At 29.1% G+C, this 12594-nt stretch overlaps 2 protein-coding genes across 4 annotated transcripts in view; both read right to left on the reverse strand.

The window, feature by feature from the left end:
- Positions 1 to 235: 235 nt before the first annotated feature.
- LOC105463029 (protein yellow-like) lies at positions 236 to 6726 on the reverse strand. Its single transcript, XM_011710035.1, has 6 exons — positions 6666 to 6726; positions 3394 to 3657; positions 2415 to 2614; positions 2075 to 2282; positions 1229 to 1558; positions 236 to 696 (listed from the first exon to the last, which is right to left on the reverse strand). Exons 2-6 carry the CDS (start codon positions 3653 to 3655, stop codon positions 386 to 388), a joined length of 1311 nt encoding a protein of 436 aa, XP_011708337.1. The 5' UTR covers positions 3656 to 3657; positions 6666 to 6726; the 3' UTR covers positions 236 to 385.
- Positions 6727 to 10592: 3866 nt separating this feature from the next.
- The window catches only part of LOC105463030 (organic cation transporter protein-like), a 13444-nt gene continuing 11442 nt past the window's right edge, over positions 10593 to 12594 (reverse strand). For all 3 annotated transcript variants that reach the window (XM_011710036.1, XM_011710039.1, XM_011710038.1), the window contains exons 8-10: positions 12182 to 12363; positions 11852 to 11988; positions 10593 to 11450 (exon numbers count right to left, since the gene is read on the reverse strand). In XM_011710036.1, the coding sequence (XP_011708338.1) occupies positions 11396 to 11450; positions 11852 to 11988; positions 12182 to 12363 (374 nt within the window). In that variant the 3' untranslated portion in view covers positions 10593 to 11395. The remainder of the gene's footprint in view (positions 11451 to 11851; positions 11989 to 12181; positions 12364 to 12594) is intronic.

A 12594-nucleotide genomic window follows, 5' to 3' on the forward strand; every position in this document is an offset into this window, starting at 1 on the left:
TTTCGGTAGACATCTGTAAATTTAACCAAATATTTATAATAAAATCAACTACAATATACTATATATATTTTTTAAGAAATTAAAAACATGAATAGTGTGCTAAATTTCTGCAATTTTTTAGAAAATATTAAAGTGAGATAAAAATAATAATTATCTCTTAATTTTAAAGCAAATATTTAAATAAGAAAAACACCTAGATTTTATAAGAGAGAGAAAGATTGTGGTATCTTTTAAATTTATCAGATACACATGTTCTTTTTTGTCATGTAAATGCATGTACTTCCAATTAATTTAGTACATTTGTAACACATAATGTAATGGCCGTAATGGGGAATTCGAGGTACTATTTTCTCTCTTATTTTCGAAAGTACTTATGTCTCTAGAATTACGTAAGAGATTTTATTCCAATATGTACTTCCAATTTTTGGCGATATTTGAGTACGGGTGTATCTACACCCTTACCAAATAAGAGTGTATTTGCACCCTCATTAGATAAGGGTGTACGAGTCTGTTTGCATAAAGATGTTAACGTCTCGAGATCAGCTGAAGTAATGAAAAAGTTTGTTACCAACGGATCAAAGTTACCATTCATGAATTTCGGTATATTATTAGAGAGAACGTATAATTTTCGAGACTCATTATCGATAACTATATCCTGAGGAAATACCAACGTTGTATTATCCTGCGCCACCAATTCTGCAAACAAAAATTACGTATTATTTTAATATGTTGTAATACGAATTTATTAACGCAGTCAAACATAACAGCTGTTTATAATTATTCATTATTTATTTAATTTTGTTGAAACATTTTCATGTATATATGCTTTGCTATTTGTGGACTTTAGAGACATCTCTGATAAAGTATATGAACTATAATGTCGATATAGATGTTATTCCAATAATTATAAATTTTATCGAATGAGAAAGATGCAAATGTGTAAAATTTTGCAACTTATTAAATGTCTTTATCACAATTATTTTTGAAACATTAGATATTAAAAGATAAAAAAATGTTTAATATTATCAGTTAATAAAAGATTTATAGTCAGTTAATTAAATTCGATAAAATGTTTTGTCTAATAAGAGATTTTATTAGTTACTTGACAAAGATGGAAAATAAGGATACTATTAGATAAAAAGTTAATTTAATATTGACATATTAAAAAAGTATATTTATATATTTATGCAAGTGGTTATATAATAAGCATTTTCTTATATATACTTACTGAATGTTTCCGGATTCAATTCCGTCGTAATATCCCAACATGCGATACCATTTCTATTTACTTGAGTAAAATAGTCGATACATGTTTTCGGATCAATAATAGAAGATGGTCCTTGAGTCAATTGTCCCTTGGTGCCAGCAATGCGGAAATTACTATAGACCTGTGATTTTTGATTGTCCTGCAGAACATCCGTAGACACGGAAAACTCCGTGATACCGGACATGGAATGGAAATAAAGCGTTCTACTTCCGTCGGCATAAATCGGTGACAGCGACATTCCGAAAACGCCATCAGTCCATTGGAAGTTATAACCGCTAACATTGTAATCACCTGCCAATAATAGAAACAATTAAGCAGATCATGAGACAATAAAATAAATTTTAATATAAGAACAGCTCTTGTATCTAGCCTTGAAAATGGCCAGATTAGAAATTTATTATAATTTAATTTAATTTAATTTCTACTAATAATTTAACTTAATGATGTGCAATCTTTCTTAAACTGAGAACCATTTTTAGAGGCAAAATCTTGCCGTATAATATCTATTTGTATATATATACATGTATATAAAATAGTAAATGCAATATAAATATATATATATATATATATATATGTGTTTATTTTATATGTATAAACACATACATAAAAATATAATTTTACATATATTTTTGGCAATGAGCTCGCGGGCTGCAAAAAATTAATTGGTAGGCCGCAAGAAATTAATTGGCGGGCTAGAAAAAATTAATTGGTGGACCGTAAAAGATTAACTGGCGGGTTGCGCGTCACTCATAATTAAAGTCTTATGATGCGTGGACAAGGCAACATATAATTGTCTTTCGACATTACCGTTCAACGGATCGAAATGGAAGAAATTATGATTAATCCGCCAAGAATCGTTTTTTTCCCAGCTGTACACCACTATGCCGTACGCGGCTAAGTCACTCATATACGCGAATGCTTTGTCGCATTGTTCGGGCGCAACATCGATCACAAGATCGGCAATGAACGTTTCCGGCTTCACGTCTGTATCCTTCAAGGTATATTTGCGTATAATCTGCAATACGTATACATGGATGAATAAAATAACTTAATTGTAATACAAATTCGAAACGGTTCTACAATCGATATTAATTTTAAAATTAATATCGATTGTAGAAATTCATTTTTTTTTTTAAATAAACGATACCTTGTTCGTTTTCAAATCGATAACAATTAGTCTCATAGGTTGCACAACTTTGGTGTCTCCCAAAATGTCGCTTGCTCCTGTGTCAAGACCCCACAAACGATCGCACGTATCGATTCTGACACGGAATATGCTTACGAGGCCGTCGGGTGAACTAATGTTATTTGCTTCAAGATCAGGATACGGCGTTAAAACTGGACTGTCTATACAAATAATAAAATATGATACAGATCTCTTTATCACGAGTCGAAGATATTTCGGAAGATTTTTCGCTAAGTGTACTGCTACACTTGAAATTTTTCAAATTACTCTTGCATATAAAATTGGAATTTTCAAAGAGTTTAATTAATAAAATGTTTCCGTACGTGCATGTATAACATCTAATATAATAACATACAATCTAATTGTGAGAGAAAGAACCGCGCACGATTTATATGAAAAAATAATTCCGGTCAAATTTCTTTGTTTTGAAATTTATGTTGTAGTTTTTGTGATTCTGAACGAATGTTTCAATTGCTCCACTTTTACCTAAAATCAACAGATAAGGAGATATAGAGCTTTGAAGTCGTACAATTCGAGTATCTGTCACATCTCCTTAAAATAGATGCTTTCTTTTATGTCGTAATAGCTATATATATATATTAATATATATATATACATATATATTAATAACACACACACACACGCGCGGAACACTCAACATTTAAGAATACATGCGTGTGTATACATATATATATATATATATATATATATATATATATATTCTTAAATGTTGAGTGTTCCGCGCGTGTGTGTGTGTATGTCTCTCTATTTGTTGATTTTAGGTAAAAGTGACAGTTGAAATATTTGTTCAAAATTATGAAAACTACAACATATTTCAAGACGAAGCAATTTGATCGGGGTTATTTTTTTATATAAATTGTGCGGGGTCCTTTTAGTATATTATACATATTTTAGTAAACTTTCAACTATTATTACTTACGCTTGTCATCGTTCATTGAAAAGCTATTTAAAGTAGCTAAAACACCGTTCTTCCACCGTGGTACTGTGATGAACATTGTTTTGCGCCAAATGGCCAAACCTAGTGGCATGTTATTTTCCGGGATGTAATCGCCGGAAGCTATGTACTCGTTTCGGATGGTATCATTTGGAAGTTTGAATTCGACCTGCTTCCACGAATAAACGGTATTGAAGGTGTGGCCGGTTGTTGTGGTCAGAAAGGCCAGGAACAGCAAGTAGAACATATCTGTACAAAAAAATCAATTCTCGTACAAGCAACGATTACTGTAAGCGCTTGTAATTCTCACAATCATTTTGATAAGTAATAAATTAAAGTATAAAACTATCTGCAACAAACTGTAAATAATTTCTAAATAAAAAAGGAATGATTCTAAATTTTTATTCATTTTATATTGACGCAAAATTAAATGTTGAGTATCATATCTACAATGCTACAATTATAATGTGATCACAAGTGATTGTCACTCTTGAAAATCTCGCGGATACAGTAAATAATATTTTACTAGATAATTCTTCGCAAGATATCATCATTCATATGAAGAAGCGATGATTATGTGACGACAATGATTATGATTTATTGGAAATGCACGTCCGTGTGTTAGAATCAGGATATTGATATTTATGCATAGCTTTATGAATATATCTATTTTTATAATATTGTATTTAACATGTTATTACTGCAGTATATTTACGATTGACTCAGGATTTTATAATATTTTAACAGTTTTTATACAAAACAATTCAACAAAAGAAACGAAACTCACCATAACGAGGTTAGTCATTTCCTGTAGTTTTTTAGACGCTGAATCCGATTATAGAATTGTTCTGTCACGTCATTTGAAAAATTTACAGGTAAAGTTGCAAAAATGGGTTTTCACTTATTTTTATGTATTTTGTCATATTATAACTTCGAAACGCGACGTGCTAGAGAAGTAGGGACGGAGACTTTTGAATTTTCTGGATGTGGAGTATCTTATTTGAGCGCGGGGGAGGGGGGAGAGAAGGGGGATAATAACACAAATATTTTATCTCTTCTGTTATATATCGAAATATATTTCTACTTCTACATTTAATTTCTTTTCATATTTTTTCTTTACAAATATGAATATTTTTCTTTTAATTTTATCTCGATATCACGCAACAACCAGCTCATTTAAATAATTATTTAAGAAAATTTTTCTTAAATACTCATTATCCAAGGTGTGGAATTCGACACTCACGGGATCTCTGGGTGTGAAAAGCTTTATACACTCCATAAGGAAGTCTCCGTCCCTGGAGAGAAGTGTTCTTGCAATTAAAATTAAATATGTTGTTAGGACTTTCAATCCTCAAAAGGAATTTTTTGTGTCCGTTATGGTTAACAAGTTATTTATTATTAAACATGAGATCCATTATATGGAAAAGCTGTAGCTCTCTAAAAGTGAATCAGTGGAATTATCACTGATTTTCAGTGTATTATATCATTTTCCAGTGGTATGATTTGAACTGCGATAAACAATCGAATATTTCAATGTTTTTTCAGTGCTAATTTACTGTTTCAAACAGTGAATATCACTGAAAGATAGTGAATTTCTCAAAACTGTTTGACAGTGAAACTCACTGTTTTTCAGTGATATTCACTGTTTAAATCAATATATTAGCACTGAAACAACATTGAAATTGTCACTGCTTATCACAGTTCAAAGTATGCCACTGAAAAATGATATATACTGAAAATCGACGATGATTTCAATGATTCACTTTTAGAGAGTGCAGTGAATTGAATCATTGACAATTTACCAAGCAGCTTCCAGCTTTGTTTATTTCAACTTAAGTGTTTTTTAAATTGCTGAATACAAATTCAGTGCATAAAATGGACAAATTCCGAATAGCGGATTCAATATAGCGAATGTTAAAACTTAAAAAAATGTTTAAAAAAGTACAGTGTGCGCGCGCGAATGTTTATAAATAAGTTTTACTTTTTGTGTAAGCTTCAGATTAAAAATGTGGACCCCGAGAAAATAAACAAAATTGGAAATTGTTTGATAAATTGTCAATAATTTACAGCTTTTAATAGACCTCATGTTTAACAATTTTTAACAATTAACTTACTTGTTAACTATAACGAACACAAAAAATTATTTTTGAGGATTGACAGTCTTAACTTAATATACTTAATTTTGATTACAAGTACACTTGTTCAGCACGTCGCATTTCGCAAGTTATAACATGACAAAGTACGTCATTCTTTTACAACTTTACCTGCAAATTTCTCAAAATTGTGGCGTGATGGAGCAATTCTACAAGCGGATTCGGATTCAGCGTCCAAAAAAACTACGGGGAATAATTATAGTCTCATTATGGTGTTCGAAAAAAATGCCAGTTTTTGTTGAGCAGTGTGATTAATGAAATTTATCAGAATTTTTTGTCGATAATATTTTGATTGATGATTTAGCTATAATGTTTAGCTGAAGATTCTTTGTTAAATCTGTATATTGATTCAGACCTTGGAATGTCAATGTCAATAACCTGCTGATGTTAGGCAGTGCCCGAATACTTTTACCATCAACACTCCCTACAGCAAGATATTAATCAAAGCAACCTTTTTTTCTGAGAAGAACAGGATTTACAGGTTCTTCTCCTATTTTGCAGGGCAGTTTTTGTATATAAAAACATAGAAGTATATGTAAATTATTTTTGAATTATGAGTATTTGAAGATGAAGAACAGAATTGTAAGTTTTATAGATGAAAAAAGTGCTAACACATAATTTTTTATTTAATACTACATAAACCTTATCTAAACGAAAATGTTATATTAAAACATTATAGTTGTAATCAACTTATTTAATGTTGAATATTATAGTAATATGAGGAATGAAAATTAAATTTTAATTATAATTATATATTTGTTATATATCTTGAAATTTTGTAAAATATCAAAATATAAAGCAAGAACGAAATTATTACGTACACATATTTTATTTATATTTAGATATAATAAAATCAGAGAAAAGTTTCTTGATGTAATTAATTACCTAAATTAAATAGTAGATTTATAGTCTCTATTGTTAATATTAAAATAAATTTAATAAAAGTTTGTAAAAAGATTTGTTATTCAGTAAGAAAAATTTGTTTACGAGATCGGAGTCAATTTATATTTTGCGTTTTGAGTTATTGGTTTAAGGATAAATTCATAGTTTTAAATATGTGAAAATATAGTGGATTACTTTATATGATATTGCTGAAATACTCACTGCTTGAACTAGTAAAGCAGCCTTCTCTGGAACGACACAAGATAGAATGACGCTATAATATACTGTGGTACCGGCTTTTATACCTTCGCTCAATCGCAAGTGCCGATGGCTTTGGAGTAAAAAAGTTTACGATATATAGATGCTAGGTAAAATGTTGGATAAATACAATCTAAACTTTAAACGAGCAAATTAATTAACAAAGCTATATACATATGTCTTTTTGAATTTATTTTAAATAAATTGAAAAAAATAGTAATTGTATTTTTAATATCTCTTTCTTTCTCTTTCATTTTCCTTGTTATTTCTTTTCTGATATTTCTCATTTTTTAATAATTATTAATAATTACTACATAATTCGTGTTTACATCACAAAGACAAGATATAGATTAAATTATACGTTTGTTTTATTAAATCAAAAACTGGAATGTGGATATGTTTTATAAAGTACTGTATATAAAATTTGATTAATTTACAGAGATGGGAAAGTTGCATTTTAAAAATAGCTCGATCGTTATCGTTATTTTACTTAAAAAAAATTATTGTTACTTTCATTATTATTTCTATTATTTTTTTAATGCTACTAGCATTACAGACGCGTGTTTCGCGCGTACTTTTTACTTTTTATTATATTTGCTATTATACTATTAACCTTATTACACAATATAACATAATTATGCGATGACAGCCGCTCACGAAATAAGTGCAGCGAGACAACTGCCAACAATCGCCATCGTGGAAAAGCGACACCAATACATTTAGAGAGATGTAAATATTGATGTCAGTCTTTTTTTTAGAAAGAAAGAAAATAAGATCAAATTAAAAAAATTTACTTTTTTAATGTTTTTGTTAAAATATTAAGCAAAACATTAAAATTTTGTAATTTAAATTCACAAGATCACAAAAATTTTTGAATACAAATGTAAAATTGTGGTTTTTATTAGAGGAGAAGATTAAAGCCTTTATATTATGGCCTTTGTAACTATAATGGTCTTTTGTAATACATTCGATATTAGCTGGCAAATTCTAGTAATTATTTATGGATTAATACTTTATTTAGTAGTTTGTCGTTACACTATGGCGCTAATGTGCTATAAAATACACAACAGTCGACATTTATTGTAGTGCACTTTTAGTTTCGAGCACATTGAAATGTGTTTCAAGATACATTTTAGCATTTAATTCCTCATACTTACTCATTTTTCTTTAATTTTCTAAACTTATATAGGCGTATTATAAATCGAAAATATGTACGTTTGAGTATTTTCTTCGTTATTTAACATTTTATTCGGTTATACACATTTTGAATTATTCAAAATTAAACAGTAGTAAGGCATTTTGCTAATGCTGCTCCCTAAGCGTGCTAATTGTGTTGCGACTTATTTTTCAAGGTTTTTAAGTAGTTTAACAAATTGATCGTAGCTCTACTGCTAATCTACATGTATATTGATCATATCATATGTATCATAATTTTTAATATTATAAGTTAAATTTCTTATAATTTAACTTTTTTATAATTTAAAAAATTGGTTTCATTTAAAAGAACCCAATATTTGTTTACAAAATTATATAATTAAAAAATAAAATATTACAGAATATACGCAAACGTATAATACATTTGACTTCTTCCGCATATAAATTGCTATCAGTACTAAAAATTTGAAATTTTTAGTACTGATAGCAGTCGAATAATACATTGATTTTCGCATATAGACTGTGATATACCGCAAATATACTGCTATTGGTATTAAAAAATTTTTAATTTTGAATTTTAAATTTTTAGTACTGATAGCGGTATATTTGCGGATATCACAGTCTACATGCAAAAATCAATGTATTATACAACTGCTATCAGTACTAAAAATTTAAAATTTTTAGTCTTGAAAGCAGTATATTTGCGGATATTGCAGTCTATATGCGAAAATCAATGTATTATACGTTTGCGTATATTCTGTAATATTTTATTTTTTTAATTTTATAATCAAATATTGCGTTCTTTTAAATGAAACCAATTTTTAAATTATAAAAAAGTTAAATTATACTTTTAAATGAAACCAATTTTTTATATCTATTTTTGTGGAAAGGAGTCACATTACCATCCCTTCTCTTCGATCTATTATTTAGTGTCGCCACATTTTTTTATAAATAACATCCGAAGTCCTAAATATAATAAATATTTCATAATTTGAAGTCTAAAATCGATTGAACAATTAACGAATGTAATCGTCAAGTACAATATTGATTATTAACAAAATATTTATAATATTGATTATTAATAAAATTAATGCACAAAATAGGAGTCATATATAATATTTATATCTTTTCCCTTAAATTTATAAATATAGCCAAATGTATACCTTTTATCGTTGAATTTAAAAATTTGAACTTGATAATTTTTATTAAATTTGTTCTTAGAATGTATGAAAATACAAAGTTTGTATAATCTGGATTATAAAATATAAACTAAATTTTATCAATAATTTTTATTAATTTTGATAAAAACTGATGTTGTGTTACTACGTAGATAACCTCTTTGTGGTACGTGATAGCACAATGTTGCCAATACTAAATAATCGTAATAATTCAACAACATATATAGTTGCTTGATAATGCAATGTTATATTTATAAACGACTTTTGTAAGTTTCAATATTTTGCGAAATTGTATATTTAAATGTACGTAGTTCAACATCAAAATCTTTTTATTTTAAAATTATTTTTCTCCAGGCTCAGCTCCAGTTGATGTTGTTTGCCGGTGAAAAATAAAAATTCGTAATCATCTTTGTTTACAAATTAGGAATTTTCGCGAGAATAAATGCCTAATAAATTTTTTAAGTAGCTTCCAGCTAGTTTTATTTTTTCCTTCAGTTAAAACTTCTTCAATTGTAGACGTGGAGAAGTTTCGTGGATTATTAACTCTTTTCAAATGTTGTGGAGTATTTAAAATTTGAAAAGTGTATTACATATTATAATTTTTATAACTTTCACATTAATGCAGCTTTGTAATTGGTTTATGATATCTTACAACTATAGTTAAGACAGTTTTAAATAATATATAACAACGTTGAGTGCTAATCAAAGACTGAAAACAGAAATTATGTAACAAATATAATCAAAATGTAAAAAATAAAATTCATTACTGTTACTGGAAAAAAAAGAAAAACTACGTTACTATACGGTTACTATTACAGTTATGAAAAAAAAAGTAACACCGCACATTATCAGTTTATTATTAAAAAGAGAGTAACTGTAACAGTAGCGGCGTTACAATACAAGTTTCTCTTTGACATATTTGGAATTTTAAAGAAATCCTGAAACTAAAAATCCTGAATTATTAAAGCAATCGTCAGATAACGATTAAAATTAAATCATTGATACTGGGCAATGCTCGAGCAATGACTTTATTCTTTTAATGAATTATACGTTAATTTTGATTTAAAAAATCACACTTTGTTGCTCACGCAATTTTATTACGTTGATATAAAGTTTGAATGACTTTTTTATTCGCTGTCACCGATTATAATTGTGATTGTAACTACGTCCGTGTTGTCTGAAGGTTATCCTTAGTTCCTAGACTAAAAGATTATAAATCCAGCAACATGATAATCGTAAATTATTCACGATTTATTTAATTGCGCAAGAGAGTTGAATGGAGGAATTATCTCGTAAGGCGTTCAATTATAAACCAAACATAATCATTTCTAAGAACTTTCCGCGGTGAAGAAAAAGTCCGGAAAATAAATCTCGCATAATATTCGTTGCAAATGCAATAAGATATCTATTTTCTACGCATATTTATATTACAAGAAGTGAAAACGATTGATAATGCTGATATAATATATCGGATATCTGCATAATAATGATGATATTACGATCGCGAAATAGAAAGAGGTCATGATATTTGAAAAATGAAGACAAACAGAATATTGCATTGATTTTGAGTATTTAATAAATAGAAAATGCTTTCCTTACAAATGGAAATTTCTGTTTTTATATACATTCAGTGAAAGATCGTACATAATAATCACGTATACCTATTTATTTGGCAGTAAAAATTTTTTTTAATTAACTTGCTATAAAACATTTTGTCTGAATTTCTTGTAAAACGCATTGGTACAGTTACGTACTTTTCTACCTTTCTATAAAAATATTTTTTTATAATTATTACATATATATATTTTTTTTATCTATAAAACGTCTGCTTTAAATTATAATATTATGAAAAATATGAGTTGGAAACTTGATGAGATGAATGACGCTAGAGCTATAATTTTGTTAATATTAAAATATTATATAATAATAGTAATATAATAAATAGAGATTTTAAATATTCGCACGCGGCTTGCTTTATACGCTGGCATCGACGATTAACGCGGCACGATTAACACTCGGATCACTTGTCATAATTTCATATAACGCGAGCGCGCGTGTGGTATGTGCGTGAGCGCGCGGTCGCACACGGCGGGCGCGCTTTCTCTAAAAGTCTAGAATATACAGTTGAATCTCGATAACTCGTAAATCCCTCGAATTTTTTCCTTTAAAAGCCACTACAATCGCAAAATTATAAACTCTCGTACAAAGTTTCCGTAAGTTCGAATTTTTATGTCAATTCTCTTTTACTCAAACTTTGATAAAAAAAAAACTTTGATTTTTTTATTTATAGCTCCTCCCTTGAGATTCGAGTTATCGAGATTCAACTGTATTTAAGACTTCATTGTGACGGTGATTTTTTCTTTAGAAAGTTGCTTCTGCTTCGAAATCGCCACGTTTTTCCTTCAACTTGCGCTTCCTGCATACAAAAAAAGCAATGTATGTTTTACAATTTAGACTATAACTCAAATCATATTCAGATACAAATGGCAAATTTATATATTTGATTCTATATACGAGCATATATTAAATTCTTCTTTTTAACAATTCCCATATGAAAAATATAAAGAGAGCATCCTGAATATCGTGAATTTTGCCATGCACGTGTCATTGTTCTATTTGCATTATTTACGAAACAACGAAATTGTTCACACGGAAATTGATAATGCATAGAGAAATCAATACTCATCTACGTGCGATACATACGTATGCTCGTATATAGAAATTGTTAATACTTGAAGTACAAAAAATCCTTTTTCTTTACACGTGATTCGTACAACAAAAAATTTAATATGTATGTAAAAAGATTTGTTCACTTACTTCCCGAATTCTTCGCCATCTTGAAGCGTTTCCGGTAATGTGCATTCGGCAGTTTCCGGCAATAACAGGCATAATGCGGATCCAATCAATGGCAAAACTCCAAATATAGTGGGTGGCAGCCACGTTTCAATGTAATTCTGAAATAATATATATATCTACGATTGATAATCTAGAAAACTTATTAGCAGCAGACGACTTTCGGGTTGTTTAGCATATATAAAATTACGGAACGATATTTAATTCAAATCTCCATGCAAAACGGAATCGAAATGTTATTTGTTAACATTTCGAATTATATGTGTATTTACAATCGACTGTAATTAAACTTACCAAAGATACTACAAACGGCGCTAGGATAGAGCCCACTCTGGCGCACATGCTGCTCGCGCCGATTCCGATGTTCCTCACGACTGTAGGAAACAGTTCTCCGGAGAAAAGGTAGACTGTTGTAAACGACACCGACATGCCGACAATACCGAGGCATGCCAAAAGCAGTCTTAACCATGCCATATCTGCGGGAAATGAATAATTACCGATGCCACCCCCGAGATACATACTTAAATGAGGCTCGCAGTTATCATTTGATAGAATGTAACTTTTATCGTAACCTTTCTTAAAGGGTTACACCACCTTGACCGCCTAAAAATCAATCGGTAACTTTGGGAATTTTTTTTAGGAAAACAATAAAAGTAACAAAAAATTCGTTTTAAGGTTTTAATAACACAAGTCTTTAGAAGTAAAAA

Source organism: Wasmannia auropunctata, unplaced genomic scaffold, assembly GCF_000956235.1.
Source record: "Wasmannia auropunctata unplaced genomic scaffold, wasmannia.A_1.0 LD336092.1, whole genome shotgun sequence".
Taxonomy (NCBI): Eukaryota; Metazoa; Arthropoda; class Insecta; order Hymenoptera; family Formicidae; genus Wasmannia; species Wasmannia auropunctata.